The sequence below is a fragment of the Musca autumnalis genome, unplaced genomic scaffold (assembly GCF_047663935.1).
Source record: "Musca autumnalis isolate F117 unplaced genomic scaffold, ASM4766393v1 scaffold_3, whole genome shotgun sequence".
Lineage (NCBI taxonomy): Eukaryota > Metazoa > Arthropoda > Insecta > Diptera > Muscidae > Musca > Musca autumnalis.
Genome location: NW_027411866.1, coordinates 245,208,183 through 245,226,858, shown reverse-complemented (window position 1 = coordinate 245,226,858; position 18,676 = coordinate 245,208,183). Strand labels below are relative to the sequence as shown.

Sequence of the window (18,676 nt, the reverse complement as noted above, 5' to 3'; positions counted from 1 at the left end):
CCAATCTCATGTCTTATATCATGACTATTATAATACAGCGCGTCACCTTTAGGTGCTGTTGTGACGTCTATCTCAATGCATTGTATTTTAGTAATATCGACCTTGTACTCTACAAGTTCATCTGCCAGAGTGTAAACTTTTGAATAAAATTATTTCAAAAAATCCACGCTTTCGAAAAAAAATCCAAGCTTTCGAAAAAAAAAATTAAAAAATCCAAGCTTTTGAAAAATAAAATTAAAAAATCCACGCTTTTGAAAAATAAAATTTTAAAAATCCACGCTTTTGAAAAAATTATTTTTTTAATATCTAACATTTTGAAAAAAATAAAAGATCCACTCTTTTGGAAAAAAACTGATTTAAAAAATTCGCGCTTTTGAAAGAAAATAATTTAAAATATCCACACTTTTAATAGAAAATAATTTAAAAATGCACGCTTTTGAAAAAAATATTTTAAAAAATCCAAGTTTTTCAAAAAAAAAGTATTTAAAAAACCCACGCTATTGGAAAAAAATAATTTAAAAATTTACGCTTTTGAAAATAAACGTAAAAAATCCACCCTTTAAAAAAAAATATTTGAAAAAACCAACGCTTTTAAAAATATTATTTAAAAACATCCACGCTTTAAAGAAAAAGTTGTTTTAAAAATCCAAGCTTTTGAAAAAAAATATTTTAAAAAATCCACGATTTTTAAAAAATCCACGATTTTAAAAAAATATTTCAAAAAAATCCAGACATGTGAAAAGAATATTTTAAACAAATCCACGTTTTTAAAAAAGATATTTTAAAAAATCTAACATTTTGAAAAAAATTAAAGAATCCGCGCTTTTGAAAAAAAGTATTAAAAAATCTACGCTCTTTAAAAAAAACTATTTTCAAAAAATCAACGCTTTAATTTTTTTTTTTTTAAATCCACGCTTTGACAAAATATGTTATTAGGTGCTGTTGTGACGTCTTTCTCAATACATTGTATTTTAGTAATATCGACCTTGTACTCTACAAGTTCATCTGCCAGTGTGTAAATTTTGAAAAAAAAAATATTTCAAAAATCCACGCTTTAAAAAAAAAATTAAAAAATCCACGCTTTTGAAAAATAAAATTTAAAAAATCCACACTTTTGAAAAAAAAAATTTTAAAATCTAAAATTTTGAAAAAAAAATTAAAAGATCCACTCTTTTGGAAAAAACTGCTCTAGGTGGAATAAAATTGAAATTAATAAATTCGTTGGAACAAAAATTGACAATATGGTTTTTGTTTCCCTCATCGAACAGAAACATTTTCAAATCTTGAAGTTTTGAGTTCGCGCCCACAAAATTGGTGCCATTGTCACAGAAAATATCAGTCGGCAACCCTCTTCTGCCTATCATCCTTTTGAGAGCAGCAATAAAGGCATCGGTCGATAGGTCAGATACTACTTCGATATGGACAGCTTTTGTTGCCAGACACACAAAAACGGCAACATAAGTTTTGTATGGCACTTTTCCTCTAATTCTTAAAAACGTGTTGATGGGTCCACAGAAATCGACAGCACATCTAGCAAAGACTCGAGAGGGGTTGAGACGGTCAGCTGGCAAATTCGACATCATTTGTTGTAGTAGTTTTGGACGATAGCGTATGCAGTGCGGACAGCGATTGACAATTGTGCGACAGAGACTTCTCAAATTAATAATCCAGAAACGCATTCTGGCAAGCGAGACTAATGCCTTTGGCCCTGCATGATAATTTTTTATATGAAGATGTTGAATATAGCATTTAACAAAGTTGCTTTCCTTCGGCATTATAATGGGATGTTTTTGAGCTTCAGGGATGTCAGCAAGTTCAAGACGACCACCAACCTTTAAAATTGCGATGCCACTAGAACTATCAATAAATGGATTAAGGCCCTTAAGTGGGCCCAGTGGATCTCTTTTCTTGGATGCGCGCTGTATATCATCTTTGAAGTATTGTTGTTGTATGTGCCAAACTACAGCTAACAGAGCGTATTCCAACTCTTGTGGTTGAAGACAATCAGAATTACAAAAGTCAGATTTCGGCGAAGATATGGCATGCCAAAAACGAAAAATCCATGCAACAACTCTAATTATTTTTATGTATGAACTGCAGTCATCAATAAATTTACAAATTCTATTAGATTCTACCTCCATATGAAGTGTAGTTTTTCGCTTTTCTCTATTGACTTCTTCATGGTCAATTTCATCACACTTATTGAGTGGCCATTTATCTTCATGCTGGGAAAGAAAGGATGGGCCGGAAAACCAAATCGACGACCTTAATTCCGAAACAGTTGATCCTCTGGAGACGATATCGGCGGGATTTAAATTTGACGGTACATATCTCCAATTGCAACCGTTGGTAAAATCTTGAATCTCTGAAATTCTGTTGCCAACAAAAACCGAAAGTGTGGAAGAGTGTTGTTTAAGCCAGTGCAAAACTATTTGTGAGTCAGTCCACAGGAAAACAGAACTCTTTGGAATACTTTGCAGATGATTAATTTTGGTGTATAATTTGGATAATAAGTGAGCTCCACACAGTTCTAAAGATGGTAACGATTTTCGCTTTGTTGGGGCAACCTTCGACTTGGCGGTAAATAGTTGTGTAGAAACGATACCAGATCTGGATTGCACTCTGATGTAAATGCAACAACCATATGCACGAATCGAGGAATCGCAAAAACCATGCAATTGGATTGACTCTGGATTAGGTGACAAACAATAACGAGGGATGTTTAGTAGCGATAAGTGTTGAAGATCTTCGAGGAAACGTTGCCAAGCAGTATGAATCTCTTGTGGAACGGATTCGTCCCATCCAACTTTTAGTATCCAAATAAGAAAACAAAAATGTATCATGTTGTTGATCCCATGAAATTCCCAAGGCATTGGTGACAATTGAATCATCTAAGTTTAAATCTTTTACAGTTTTATCATGGCGAAACTTTTCATGGTTCGAATGCCATTTGTCAAGCTCGAAACATCCCATTTTAAGCAGTTCTGTTACTTGATTTTTAAGCTCGGTTAACTCTTCAATGGTTTCAGCTCCACCTAGAAAATCGTCAACATAGAATGAAGTTTTGAGTGCATTTGCACCAATCTCAACGTTCAGAATATTCATCGGCAAGATAATGAAGAGCACGAACAGCCAAAAAAGGTGCTGCTGAAGTACCATATGTTACGGTATTCAAACGATATGTTTTGATTTCTTCTTTGTCCGAATAACGCCACAAAATATATTGAAACTTCCGATCTTCTGGGCTGACCAAAACCTGCCTATACATTTTTACAATGTCAGCAGTTAACGCAAAGCGGTGAAGTCGAAAACGCAATAGTAACAGAAAAAGTTCCTCTTGTATTGTGGGTCCAACCATTAAGATGTCGTTGAGAGAAGTATCTGACGATGTTGCACAAGAGGCGTCAAAGACAACCCGAAGTTTTGTTGAAGTACTGTTGGGTTTGAGCACACAGTGGTGGGGAATATAATAATGCGGTTCATGCAAATTGAGATTTTTGACCAAACTCATGTGTCCAAAGCTCTCATAATCTCTCATGAAAGCAACATACTCTGTTTTTAACTCGGGATTATTAGCCAATCGTCGTTCTTGAGCAGTGAAACGTCGAAGAGCAGTGTTATGTGATTGGCCTAGCGATGAAGGAGATTCTTTGAAAGGTAATTTCACTACAATTCTACCTGAAGTTTCGCGCGCCACATTGGTTTTAAAAAATTGCTCACATTCCCTTTGTTCGGGCATAATTTCTTTAGCATTTTTGCCGATTTCTTCTATTTTCCAAAGACGTTCCAAATTAAAATTTATTTCTTCGTCAGTTGAAAGAAGGTATGACCCGTTGATGTTGTTTGGTCTGGATGTGTTGTATCTTCCCGTAACTATCCATCCCAGTAAAGTCTTTTGTAACTTGGGGAGATTTGGACCAAGTTTGATTTGACCAACAGAGAGTATGTCAAAGAAGGTTTCTGTACCAACAAGCAAGTCAATTTTGTTGGATTTGTAAAAGCTTTCATCAGCAAGCTGAACATTGGAAGGAAAGTTCCAAGAGGAAACATCAAGTTCTGAATCGGGTTGATACGAAATATGTGGCGTGATACAAAACGAAAGCTCGACTTCAAAATCTGTCACATTAGATTTTATATTGGTTGAACAGTTTTGTTTTATTTTTGTGCAAGCATTGCCAATGCCAGAAACTTCAACATGTTTTTTGTGTCTTCGAAGATTAAGACGCTGAGCAAAGTCGTCGGTAATGAAATTTATTTGAGAGCAAGAATCTAACAGAGCCCTTCCCAATTTGTAGGAGCCAGAACTGTCACGAACGAGAACCATAGATGTAGCAAGAAGTACTTGATGCGATGAACTATCCATATGTGTATGCACTGTAGCAGCTGCATCATTACCCGCAGCAGCAGAAGTAGATGGTGCAGTCGACAAATGCATTGGAGGTGGTTGAGAACGATGAAGCATCGTATGATGAGAGCGAGAACAATTTTTGCATTTGAATGTTGATGGACAATTTGTGACTTGGTGGCCCTTAGCGAGGCAATTAATGCAAAGACCAAGTTTCTTCACATTATCAAAACGAAGACCAACATCTAAATCTTTGAATTGCACACATTGCGTGATGGAGTGGTCAGTTTTCGAACAAAAAGAACAAACACGTTTGGTGCAAGAAAACGAATGTCCATGTTTGGATGATTTTTGAAATGATTTTGCAGGAATGTGGTCCTGGCGACGAGAAATTGTTGTGTCTAAAGACTCTAAATACTGACATCTTCTTTCCAGAATTTTTGAACAATCGTCCCATGTAGGAAGTCGACTGAAGTCCAAAGAGTCTTTCCACTTTCTTTGAGTGTCCACATCAACCTTTTGCATTACAATATGAATTAACATTGCATTAACGATGTCATTTTGTGAGTGAGAGACTGGAGAGAACTGTAAATGGCAGAAACATTATCCACAAGGCTTCTTAATTGACCAGAATTTGATTTTGACACATCTGGCAAATCGAAAAGAGATGTAATATTTTCCATAAATATAAGCGTACTGTTATCATAACGAGCTTTGAGCCTTTCTAAAGCCTTGGGATAATTCTCGTTCGTAACTTGAAACGCCTTCACAGTTTCTAACGCATGACCTTGTAGACAATTCAATAAATGATTGAACTTCTCAATGTTTGAGAGGCCATGTTCCCGATCGATAATTTGCTTGAAAGATGTGATAAAGTTTTTATAATCACTATATTTACCATTAAAGCTTGGAAGTTTTAGCCGAGGAATTTTGTTTGTGGGAACAGAAACAGCAAACGATGAGTCGGTAAATGTTGCATTATGTCCATCTTCAGCAAGTTGTTGTTGAATTTGTGCATTGATGTAGCAGTAAGAGTCTTCAATATCTGCACGGCCATTGTCTTCTGGATCTATGTTTTCAATTTTACTTTGAATCGATAGCACTTGCTTGAAATATGAGTCCAGAATTCCGAGACGACATTTTAAATCTGCAGACGAAAGTGGTTTTTCTCCCTTGCCACTGGCATCAATCACTGTTCTGATGCGAGAAATATTCTTCTTGATTATTGTGCGCTGTTGCTTAAGTTCTTCCAAAGTCATGGTGGTTGCAGACGAAAATGACAATGCGACAAAAAAAACAATATGATTTTGAAAAACTTGGCAAAGTTTGTGATTTTAGCGAGGTTCAACGATAAATTTACACTGTCCTGTCACGGTCGCCAATGTTAAATCCAGGAGCGTTTTCCTGGACTAGCATAAATTTGAAATAGATTGAACTATCAACTTATATGCTGAGGGTTCTTCCCAGTGTAAAACACAAAACCACCAAAAAATGCCAAAGTCCGAAAAACGAAGACCAAATAAAATGCGCACAGCTTCAACTATTTTTTCAAGTGATTTATTGTTACAAAAAAGGGCAGTTACAATGTAAAATCTTAATAAGCTAAAGGAGGAGACAAAAATTACAAATAACAACAAACATACAGATCGATGTCTCTCATCGAGTGTTTTCTCTAATATGTAGGATTGAGTGGAATGCATATGCTGCTTGCATTTCTAACTCACATTAGAAAGAACAGCAAATCAAACTAATGCAAATATTCCCTTTCGATTGATTTACAATGCTTGTGTGGGCGCAAGCAGAGAAACAAAGTTAGGGCAGCGACAATAGAAACGAGAATAAGAAACAGAGATACAGCGATCAAAGGGACAGACAGGCATAATGACGAAAATGAATAACAATAATGATGATTTTAAAAATAGCAACAACAATGAGATATAAATTACATGCAAAATATAACTAATGAAATATATCGAAACATGCAAAAATAAATAAAAAGATAAACAGATGCGTTGACCTAACACCACCCTTTCAAAAAAATTATTTTAAAAAATCCACGCTTTTAAAAACATTATTTAAAAATCCAGACTTTTGAAGAAAATAAATAAATAATCCAGACTTTTGAAAAAAATATTTTAAAAAATCCACGTTTTTAAAAAAAAGCTATTTTAAAAACTCTAACATTTTGAAAAAAAATTAAATAATCCGCGCTTTTGAAAAAAGTTTTAAAAAATATGCGCTTTTGAAAAAAGTTTTAAAAATCCACGCTCTTTAAAAAAAAACTATTTTCAAAAAATCGACGCTGAAAAAGAAATATTGTAAAAATCTATGCTTTATTTTTTTTTTAAATCCACGCTTTTAAAAAAATGTTGTAAAAAATTTACACTTTTGAAAAAAATATTTTAAAAAAATCTACGCTTTTGAGAAAGCAAAATAAAATAAAATATAATAAAATAAAATAAAATAAAATAAAATAAAATAAAATAAAATAAAATAAAATAAAATAAAATAAAATAAAATAAAATAAAATAAAATAAAATAAAATAAAATAAAATAAAATAAAATAAAATAAAATAAAATAAAATAAAATAAAATAAAATAAAATAAAATAAAATAAAATAAAATAAAATAAAATAAAATAAAATAAAATAAAATAAAATAAAATAAAATAAAATAAATTAAAATAAAATAAAATAAAATAAAATAAAATAAAATAGGAAGTTTGTTGAAATTGAATGGTAATTCCACCTCAAATGTTCTAAAAATAGAATATATGTATAACAAGTCTAGTGGCCATACAATAACTTGGTTATTAGGGGGTTCTGTAAGTAGTTACGACTACCAAAAAATACTATAAAAATCAACACTCGAAACTTTTTGCAACAAGATGCGGTACAAATGTGTGCAATTATTCTTATATATATATATATATATATATATATATATATATATATATATATATATATATATTACTTGTTAGTTTATTATAACTAGCTGCAGTAGTAAATAAATAATAAAAAAATGTGCGCAATTCTAAACATGTTTGTTGAAATATGATTTTTACGCATAAAGTGTGCTGGAATTGTGAACCTATGTGTCTAAAATGAATGAATGAAAATGCCTAAATTTGAAACATATGCGTAAAAATCGCATTTCAACAAAAAGGTTTAAAATTGCGCACATTTGTTACGCATCTTGTTGCAAAAGGTTTAGAATACATTATTTGGTAATGAAAAGTATGTATGTGTCATACAGTACATATGTGTATAATGTATAAAATCAAGAAATCTGTTTAAAAATCAAACTTTCCCAAAATAATATTAAATGGTTAACCGCAATATTAATAATTAACTGCGTATTAGAAAGTTCATTGCGTAATGGAAACAAATAAATTATTCTAATTTGTATAACCCTGCATAACTAACTCACTGTATAAGAATTTCTGGTCGAGTACCGATTTTATGTGTTTTGAATCAAAACTTTTGATTACAGTTATGCATGCCTATGTTCTGTAAACTTGTGCCAATGAACTGTTGTAAATTCGTTTCTATATAATGGTCTGAAATGTTTCCACCCGCCGCCGCCTACAGCTAATTAAGAGTATTCATGATTCATCTTTCAAAGGAAAGAAATAATTTTGTTCCCAATATAGATTACTTCTAGACGACCACAAACACGCTCGCTGGTTCTACGAAAGTTCAACGAAAGAAATACCATGGCATTTGAAGAAAAAATCGCATTTTTTATTTATAATTTTTTCTTATGTTTTATTTCATTTATTTCTTTAAAAAATATTTACACACACATATAAAAAATAAGCTTAATCATAGCTAACATAACAATCAAGATTGAAATATAATTTCAGATAAAAAACACTCATACATGCGTACATGTATGTACATACATACGTATAAATACAAATATTTGTAATTATAAGAAAACAAAAAAAAAACGAGCTGAACTGAGTAATGGGTATTAGCAGTTGTAGGAGAAAACAGTCTATTTTGGAATTAGCCACAATTTGAAAAAAAAAATACAAAAAAAAAATAACCGAAATTACCAACCAATCAGAAAACAACATTTACAGTGATGCAAATAGCCAATGATGAAAGTAGAGCTTATTAATTGGTTGATTTCGTGTTGAGTTTTTTGTGTTTTTTCGTTTTTTTTTTTTTTTTTTGGATTTTTGTTAAGTACATTTTAACCGCAGTTAATAAGAGATTTTGTTACATTTTGTTTTTGGAAAAATTGTTATATTACACACTAATCTTAAATATACATACAATCCTATACACATACATATACATACATATTTATTTATAGATTCTCATAAATAACAATGAGCTTTGTTAAGAAGTTGAAGTAAATGTACTTTTTTTATTGGATAATTACTACATTAATCATCCCATTTGATTTAGATCTATTATTTGAGTTTGATGTGTTTTTCTTTTCATGTCTAACTAATTATGTGGCATTTTGTTTTGAGTTTTTATAAATATATTTTTTTTTTCAAATTTATACCTAACAAGTATGAATAGTTTTGTTAAGTACTTCCGTTTCTTTCATCTTCCGAAACACCATATCCAAGAAGGAATTGTAAAAAAATATAAAATTTAGCATATATAGAGTGTGGGACCTAAATGAGGGCGGTCCAAATTTCAAGACTAGCGTTCAAAGCAAAGAGCTCAATTTGATCTAAAATTATAATGAACCCTCGTTCCGGTCTTTATAAATCACCCAGTCTTTCATTATTAATCCCTTTTATTATATAAATATATATATATATATGAAATATAGATACGCGATCCTAGATTTTCAAATTATTATTTTTTCTATTATTCTTTATTGGAAATGGTGTTCCGGAAAAATTATTTAAATTATTTACAAATTTATCTCTCTTTGATATTTTGTTTTATTACTAAAAATTAAAAAAAAAATAAAATTAAAACAACTCTTAATTTATAACTCTATATGTACATAAGTCTTACAATTTTGTTGTCACTGAGACCATGAAGAAGCCTCATACGGTCGCCACACTTCTTCACCTTCGCGGGTTGTGTGTGAGTGCTGTTCAATGGAGGCATTGGCACCTGCCACAGCACCAACATCATTAGCCGTTTCATTTAAATGATTTGTTGCTGCTCCTGTTGCTCCTGTTTGTCTTTGGTCTGTTTGGTCCATAGTATTACCACCATCCGTAATGACAACATGTGAGGATTGATGAGGATCATTAGAAGCACCACCATTATTTACAAGACGATTTTGCATTTGATCTTCATGATCTGAGGTACCAATACCAATTTCTATACTCGGACGATTCCCGGAGAGCGAACTAATGGTTAGAGCATTTTCACCTCCCCCCAGATAATGTTCGATTTTATCGGCACCATGTAAATGTAAATGGATTTCATTTTGATTGTAGGTGGAGAATAGTTGGGGATATAAAACCATGGTGGGTGTGGGGCCATGTGTGGGATACTGAGGCTGGGTGGCACAACCGCCATATTGATAGCCGGTATTATAGCCATTTGACCAGTTACTGTAAGAAGAATATCCCGCCGCAGCCGCAGCATTATATGAGTCATATTCCGTTTTGGGTCCACCCCCATAAGTGGGGCTACACATTGCCTGTTGTATGTGGGGTACAATGGCTGTGGGATGATAATCGCTGGGTGCACAGAATGTTTGCATATCTGTTATAACTGTTGGCAATTGTAGATTGGCAGGATCTGTGGGTAGGGTTTCATAGCCGGGATAAACACCATTTGTGGCAGATGCCGCCGTAGCGGAGGGCGGTGCAGGCGGTGGCGGCAATGTGTGGCTGTGATGATATGAATAGGCAGCTGAGGCGGTGCTTGGACACCCTGTCCAATCGGCGGCACCCATGAGGTTGGTGTTATCTGTAAGAATAAAAAAATGAGAAAATATTAAAAGAGATTGTTGAAGGGTACAGTAATAAAACGTAATGTTATATATAAAAAATATGTTGATATTAAAAAATATTTCAATATTAAACAATTAATATTTTTTAATATTAAAACAAATATTTTAATACTAAGCCAGAAATAGTTTATTTTTTTTAAACTTTATTTTAATATTAAAAAATGTTAATATTTCTATTTTTTTAATATTAAAAAATATTTTAATATTTTAAAAGAAATATATTTATATATGTAATAAAATATTTTATTAATTCTTAAAATAATATTATTTTAATATTAAATAATTTTAATATTCTTCTATTTGAATTTTTTAATATTAAAAAATATATTTTAATATTAAACAAGTAAAAAGTCTTTAAGTTCGGCCGGGCCGAACTTTTTATACCCTGCACCATAAAATAGTCTTAATTAAAATGTAATAATTAGGGTCCTTTCACATTTTTAGGTGTAACAACTTTTCGACAATGGATAGAATCCCACTGCCTCCCACTAATGCTTAAATTACACTGTGAACACAAATGTTGGGGCAGAGATAATTCCTTTTGGAGATGAGAGCTCTTGGTGTGTGTATATTAAAAACCCCAAAGGACAGATGCGCCGTGAGTCGAACTTCTGCTTTATGGCGTGATGAAGTTTTTGCAAGAGACCCTGTGGGCCATCATGAATTAGCATTATATCTTTGTTTGTTGTTTTTGTAGAGCACTTAAGCAACAGTGAACAAAGATATAACGCTAATTCCTGATGGCCCACAGGGTCTCTAACAAAAATTTCGTCATAACGCGGAAGTACGACTCACGGCGGATCTGTCCTTCGGGGTTCATAATATACTCACCAAGGCCTTTCTTTCCCAAGAGGAATTTTCCGTGCCCCAGACTTTCACCTCCATTTTGTTGCACAGTGTTATCTAATCTAATCTAAAAAAATGTGTTCAGCTAGATGAAAGGTACCACCTACGGGGCTATATCAAAGAGTCAACCTATCTTTAATTTTCTTGGCGGAAAAGTTTTATAGCTGCAGGGAACTTCAAGAGTCAAATTGAGGGTAGTTTCATAAAAACAATGTAGACCCTCAAAATTAGTGAAGAAATTTCGTGACCACTGAAAATTCCCGAAAATCGGGAGGTACAGTTATGTGGGGGGATATACCAAAACATGGACCTATATTGACGATTACTTTTGAATGGACAAACTTGTAGATAAAATTCTCAAAATACCGATCATTACAGCTAGTTCGGTTAAAAATTGCAGCTAAAATTCTCAAAATACCGAAAATCGGGAGGTACCGTTATATGGGGACTATACCAAAACATGGACCTATGCCCATATCCTCTGGGATATAAGTTTGTTGATCACTAGGAACCCTAAGTGCCAAACTATAGCTAATTCGGTCTCCAAATGTGGCGAAGAACGTCAAAATACCTCAATTCCGGAGGTACCGTTATATGGGGGCTATACCAAAGAGTGGACCGATATAGCCCATCTTCGACTTGATGGGAAAAAAGACCCTCGGGTGCAAAATTTCAGCACTTTATCTCAATTATTGCGGACGCTAGAGTGATTACAACAGACGGACAGACGGACATGGCTAGATCGTCTTAGAATTTTATCCTGATCAAGAATATATATACTTTCTAGGGTCACAAATGATTAGGTTGATGTGTTACAAACGGAATGACAAACTTAATATACCCTACATACTATGGTGGAGGGTATAAAAATAAATTTTAATTTTTAAAAAAATATATTGACAAATATTAAATTTTAAAAAAAATATTATAATATTAAACAATTTTAATATATTATATTTTATTTTTTTTATATTAAAAAAATATTTTAATATTAAAAAAACAAATATTTTAATATTTTTTTTATTAAAAAACAATTTTTCTTTAAAAAAATATTTTTTAAATATAAAATATTTTAATATTCAAAATATTTTAATATTACAAATTATACTAATATTAAGTGAATTGGATTTTAATATTAAAAAATGTTTTACTATTTTGCAGTTTTTATTTTTTAAATTAAAAAATATTTGAAAATTAAATAAAAGTATTTTAATATTAAAATAGTAAATAAAATATAAAAAAAAATATTATTTATATTGATTTATATTAAAAAAAAAATATTTTACTATTTTAATATATAAACAAATATTTTTATATTAAAAAATATATTTTAATATCTTTGTATTAAACAAATGTTTTAATAATTTAATTTTTTATATTAAACAAAAATCTTTTTACATTATATTAATTCTTCTAAATTAAAGTCAAGCTCCAGATTTAAAATTTAAGACAATATATAAAAAATAAAATTTATACATAAAAATATTTTAACATTAAAAACAATAAAATTTTAATACTTTTTAATATTAAAAAAATAAATTTTAATATTAAAAAAATATATATTGACAATATTAAAATTTTTAAAAAAATATTGTTTTAAGTCAATCTCCAGATTTAAAATTTAAGACAATATATAAAAAATAATATTTATACATAAAAATATTTTAACATTAAAAACAATAAAATATTAATACTTTTTAATATTAAAAAATAAATGTTAATATTAAAAAAAAATATATACTGACAAATATTAAATTTTTTAAAAAAATATTATTTTAATAATAAACAATTTAAATATATTATATTTTATTGTTTTTATTAAAAAAATATTTTAATATTAAAGAACAAATATTTTAAATATTTTTTTATGAAAAAACTATTATTCTTTTAAAAAAATGTTTTAATACTTTAATATTTTAATTAACAAAACATTTTAAAATTTTAATATAAAAAATATGGAGTGGCAATAACACAAAGAAGTTTGTGGTAAAAGTAATTTTGAGCCGTTGTTCACTGTTTTTATGTTTAATTTTCTAAATATAAATCTAATATAAGCGCGACTTGAATATTATTAAATAAATTGATCCCCAGAAGAAGTCGACATGACATCGACGAAACGTCGGGAAAAATGCTAAAAAAAATCAAATCTTTTATTTCCAAAATCTTTTATTTCCAAGTATTAAAAAAATATTTTAATATTTTTTAATATTAAAAAAATATTTTAATTTTAAAAAATTGTATTATTTTATTTGAAAATGTTGCCTATTAGGGCGAAGATCATTTTTAATATTAATTTTTAATTAATTTCTCATTGGAATCGAGCTTAATGACCGTTTATTTTTGCAAGTGAAAAAGGAAAGCCGAAGATTCGAACCCACACAACCACCACTATGTGACATGCATGTTTCGTCTCTTCAGACATATTGCCTGTGGAGCGGCTTCTCTGGCATCTAACTTTTCTTCTTTCAAATGTAATTTTTTTATGTTTTATAATTTAATTTTTTTAATTATTTTAATTTTTAATATTAAAAAAATATTTTAATATTAAAAAAATATTATGCTATTAAAAAAGTTTTAATATTTCAATATTATAAAATATTCTAATATTAAAAAAATATTTAAATATTCCAAATATATTTGAATATTAAAAATATAAAAATATTAAAAGTATTTTATTATTTAATTTTAATATTAGTTTTTATTATTTTTTATTATTTATTTTTTATTTTAATATTAAAAGAAATATTTTACTATTTTTTCAATATTAATTTTTATATAAAAAAATATATATTAAATGGTATTATATATTAAAATGGTAAGTAAAATATAGAAAATATTTATTATTTTAATAATTTAATATTTTCGAATGTTGATATTAAAAAAAAAAAAAATATTTTACTATTTTAACATTAAAAAAAAAGAAATATTTTAATATTAAAAATATATTTTACTAATTTAATATTATATATCAAAACAAAATCTTTTTTTATTTCAACATTGAAAAAACAATATTTTAATTTTAAATTATTAAATTCATTCTTCAAATTTAAAATTTAAAACAAAATTCCGTTAATTTCCCCTACTCCCACCTAAAATTTTTTTTCCTGTTTCTGCTGAGTACACCACGTGCCGTTTTACCCACATCTTGCCCAGTTGTTGATGTCTTTATTCCCGCTTCCTCTTCCTTCTTTGGTGATATTAATTTGTTAAAGGATATCGATGACAAATTATTATTGTAATTAATTGAAGGTTTACCTCCGCTTTTCAACGATCAAAAACAATAGCCAACTGTTATAAATGACAACATAATTATTAGTTCCCTGTCCCCTCCACATACTTAGATACACTACACTACCACTTTCCTATTCGTCAAAGGATAATAATAATGGCACAACAACAATAGCAGCAACAACAATTCAATCTAAGCGTTCCTCTAGTCCAGTGGCAATTATCAAACGTCAATTGTAGGTTAAATTAATGACAATGAAACCGAGCAGACAAGGAAGTAAGGATATTGGAACTCACACACACACAACCACGTTTAGTCAGTCAGCAGCAACCCACTGTGCAAATCTAAACTATAAGGCGGTATTAAACCTTTGAAAATAAATACTGCACTAACAATAAACAGAGAGAAGACGAGTGAAGAGAGGTCATGAAAAAGCAAAGGCTAATAATGGAAAAAATGTTGCCTTACGCATAAACGTAGTATGGTTGATTATGGCACAGAATGATTACATGTTGCCGCTGACATGGTGGATGTGAACTATGGCTTGCAGACCTTTGTGCGTCGTTGCGGGCCCAAAACAAACCAACGCACCCAATAATGGACGGCAAAATGAACACATATACACTGTCATTCATATAACGCAACTTACATTTGATGATATTCCAAGCGGGAGTTTAAATGTTTACGATGGCACCACAGCGAAGGCAAAGTGCAGTGGCAACATGTAATGCAACATAATCATTTATTCAGACGCACAACAGACCTTCGCAACTCCAGCCAGCGAACGCACGCACAAAACGGTTAATGAAAAAAGGGCTGACCATTAATGGTTGTAATCGGGGTATAAGTTCGACATGTAGATTATTATGTAACACAATGGGGTTTTTTAAGCATGGATTTTAAAGTATATTTTTTCAAGGACCCTCAATAGGCGTGGATTTTTTGAAAAGTATTTTTCAATGACCCTAAGCGTGGATTTTTCGAAAACAAATATTTCCCAAGGACTTTCATGACAATAAACGTGGATTTTTTGAAAAATATTTTTTAAGGACCCTCATGACAAAAAGCGTGTTTTATTGAAAAATATTTTTTAAGGTCGCTCAGACAAAAAGCGTGGAAAAATATTTTTCAAGGATCTTCATGACAATAGGCGTGGATTTTTTGAAAAATATTTTTCAAGGATCTTCATGACAATAGGCGTGTATTTTTTGAAAAATATTTTTCAAGGATCTTCATGACAATAGGCGTGTATGTTTTGAAAAATATTTTTCAAGGATCTTCATAGGCGCGTATTTTTTGAAAAATATTTTTCAAGGACCTATACGCGTGGATTTTTTGAAAAATATTTTTCAAGGATCTTCATGACAATAGGCGTGGATTTTTTGAAAAATATTTTTCAAGGTTCTTCATGACAATAGGCGTGGATTTTTTGAAAAATATTTTTCAAGGATCTTCATGACAATAGGCGTGGATTTTTTGAAAAATATTTTTCAAGGATCTTCATGACAATAGGCGTGGATTTTTTGAAAAATATTTTTCAAGGATCTTCATGACCATAGGCGTGGATTTTTTGAAAAATATGTTTAAAGGACCCTCATAACAATAAGCGTGGATTTTTTGAAAAATATTTTTCAAGGATCTTCATGACAATAGGCGTGGATTTTTTGAAAAATATTTTTCAAGGATCTTCATGACAATAGGCGTGGATTTTTTTAAAAATATTTTTCAAGGATCTTCATGACCATAGGCGTGGATTTTTTTAAAAATATTTTTCAAGGATCTTCATGACCATAGGCGTGGATTTTTTGAAAAATATGTTTAAAGGACCCTCATAACAATAAGCGTGGATTTTTTGAAAAATATTTTTCAAGGACCTTCATTACAATTGGCGTGAATTTTTTAAATTTTTTTTAAAGACCCTCATGACAATATACGTGCATTTTTTAAAAAATATTTTTGGTTGAAAAATTATTTATCAATATTTTTTTGTTGAAAAATATTTTTCAATATATTTTTGGCTAAAAAATATTTCTTGAAATATATATTTCAAGGACCCTCAAGACAATAATTGTTTTAATTATTTTCAGGGACCCTCATGACAACAGGCTTGGATTTTTTTATTATTTTAATTTTTTTATTTTTGTTTTCAATGACCCTCATGAAAATATACGTGGATTTTTTTAATTTTTTTCAAAGACCCTCATGACAATATACCTGGATTTTTTTTAAAAATGTTTTTTTGGTTGAAACATTATTTTTCAATATATTTTTGGTTGAAAAAATATTTTTCAATATTTTTTGGTTGAAAATTTTTTTAGTTGAAAAATATATTTCAATATTTTTTTCGTTGAAAAATATTTTTCAATATTTTTATTATTTTCTAATTTTTAAAGACCCACATGACAATAGGCGTGTTCTTTTTAATTATTTTCAAGGGCCCTCGTGACAATAGGCGTGGCATTTTTAAAATTATTTTCAAGGACCCTCATGACAATAAGCGTGGATTTTTTGAAAAATATTTTTCAAGGACCCGGCGTGGATTTTTTTTTATTATTTTCAAGGACCCTCATGACAATAAGCGTGATTTTTTTTTAAATTTTTTTCAATGACCCTCATGACAATATTCGTGGATTTTTTAAATTTTTTTCAAAGATCCTCATTACAATATACTTGGATTTGAAACATTATTTTTCAATATTTTTTTATACCCTCCACCATAGTATGGAGGGTATATTAAGTTTGTTTTTCCGTTTGTAACGCATTGAAATACTCATTTGCGACCCTATTAAGTATATATATTCTTCAGGGTAAAATTCTAAGTCAGGGTAAAATTCTAAGTCGATCTGAGCACGTCCGTCCGTCCGTCCGTCCGTCCGTCCGTCTGTGGTAATCACTCTAGCATCCACAAAAATGGAGATAGGACGCTGAAATTTTGGGAAAATGCGTCCTTTGTTTGCAGGCAGGTCAAGTTCGATGATGGGCTATATCGGTCCACGTTTTGGTATAGCCCCCATATAACGGTACCCCCGATTTACGGTATTTTGACGTTTTTAGCTACATTTTTAGACCGATTTAGCTATAATTTGACATTTAGGGTTCTTAAGTATCAATAAACTTATATAATAAAAGTTGTGGACAGAGGTCCACGTTTTGGTATAGCCCCCATATAACGGTACCCCCCGATATACGGTATTTTGACGTTTTTAGCTACATTATCAGACCGATGTAGCTATAATTTGACATTTAGGGTTCTTAAGTGTTAATAAACTTATATATTAGAAGTTGTGGACATAGGTCCACCTTTTGGTATAGCCCCCATATAACGGTACCCCCCGATTTGCGGTATTTTGACGTTTTAAGCTACATTTTCAGACCGATGTAGCTATAATTTGACATTTAGGGTTCTTAAATGTCAATAAACTTATATAACAAAAGTTAAAGACATAGATCCACGTTTTGGTATAGCCCCCATATAACGGTACCCCCCGATTTACGGTATTTTGACGGTTTTAGCTACATTTTCAGACCGATTTAGCTATAATTTGACATTTAGGGTTCTTAAGTATCAATAAACTTATATAACAAAAGTTGTGGACATAGGTCCACGTTTTGGTATAGCCCCCATATAACGGTACCCCCGATTTACGGTATTTTGACGTTTTTAGCTACATTTTCAGACCGATATAGCTATAATTTGACATTTAGGGTTCTTAAGTGTAACTAAACTTATATAACAAAAGTTGTGGACCTACGTCCACGTTTTGGTATAGCCCCCATATAATGGTACCCCCGATTTACGGCATTTTGACGTTTTTAGCTACATTTTCAGACCGATATAGCTATAATTTAACATTTGGGGTTCTTAAGTGTTAATAAACTTATATATTAGAAGTTGTGGACATAGGTCCACGTTTTCGTATAGCCCCCATATAACGGTACCCCCCGATTTACGGTATTTCGACGTTTTTAGCTACATTTTCAGGCCGATATAGCTATAATTTGACATTTAGGGTTCTTAAGTGTAACTAAACTTATATAACAAAAGTTGTGGACCTAGGTCCACGTTTTGGTATAGCCCCATATAACGGTACCCCCGATATACGGCATTTTGACGTTTTTATCTACATTCAGACCGATTTAGCTATCAATTGACATTTAGGGTTCTTAAATGTCAATAAACCTTTATAACTATTGGACATAGGTCCATGTTTTGGACCGCCCGATTTCAGGTATTTTGAAAATTTTACCTACAAGTTTTAACCGAATTATCTGTAATTTGAACATTTGACATTTTAAATTGTCAAGAAAGCCCC

The 18,676-nt window shown here is 30.6% G+C and overlaps 2 protein-coding genes across 5 annotated transcripts in view; both read right to left on the bottom strand.

Annotated features, from left to right (window-relative positions):
- Nucleotides 1-3,085: 3,085 nt before the first annotated feature.
- LOC141398475 (uncharacterized) lies at nucleotides 3,086-4,462 on the bottom strand. Its single transcript, XM_073975760.1, has one exon. It carries the CDS (start codon nucleotides 4,460-4,462, stop codon nucleotides 3,086-3,088), a length of 1,377 nt encoding a protein of 458 aa, XP_073831861.1.
- A 3,622-nt stretch (nucleotides 4,463-8,084) lies between these two features.
- lz (lozenge) overlaps nucleotides 8,085-18,676 on the bottom strand; it is a 104,562-nt gene continuing 93,970 nt past the window's right edge. For all 4 annotated transcript variants that reach the window (XM_073977570.1, XM_073977567.1, XM_073977568.1 and 1 more), the window contains exon 6: nucleotides 8,085-10,245. In XM_073977570.1, the coding sequence (XP_073833671.1) occupies nucleotides 9,344-10,245 (902 nt within the window). In that variant the 3' untranslated portion in view covers nucleotides 8,085-9,343. The remainder of the gene's footprint in view (nucleotides 10,246-18,676) is intronic.

Coding starts and splice junctions, on each gene's coding strand:
- LOC141398475 (XM_073975760.1), bottom strand. CDS start 4,462: ATGCTTCATCGTTCTCAACCACCTCCAATGCATTTGTCGACTGCACCA.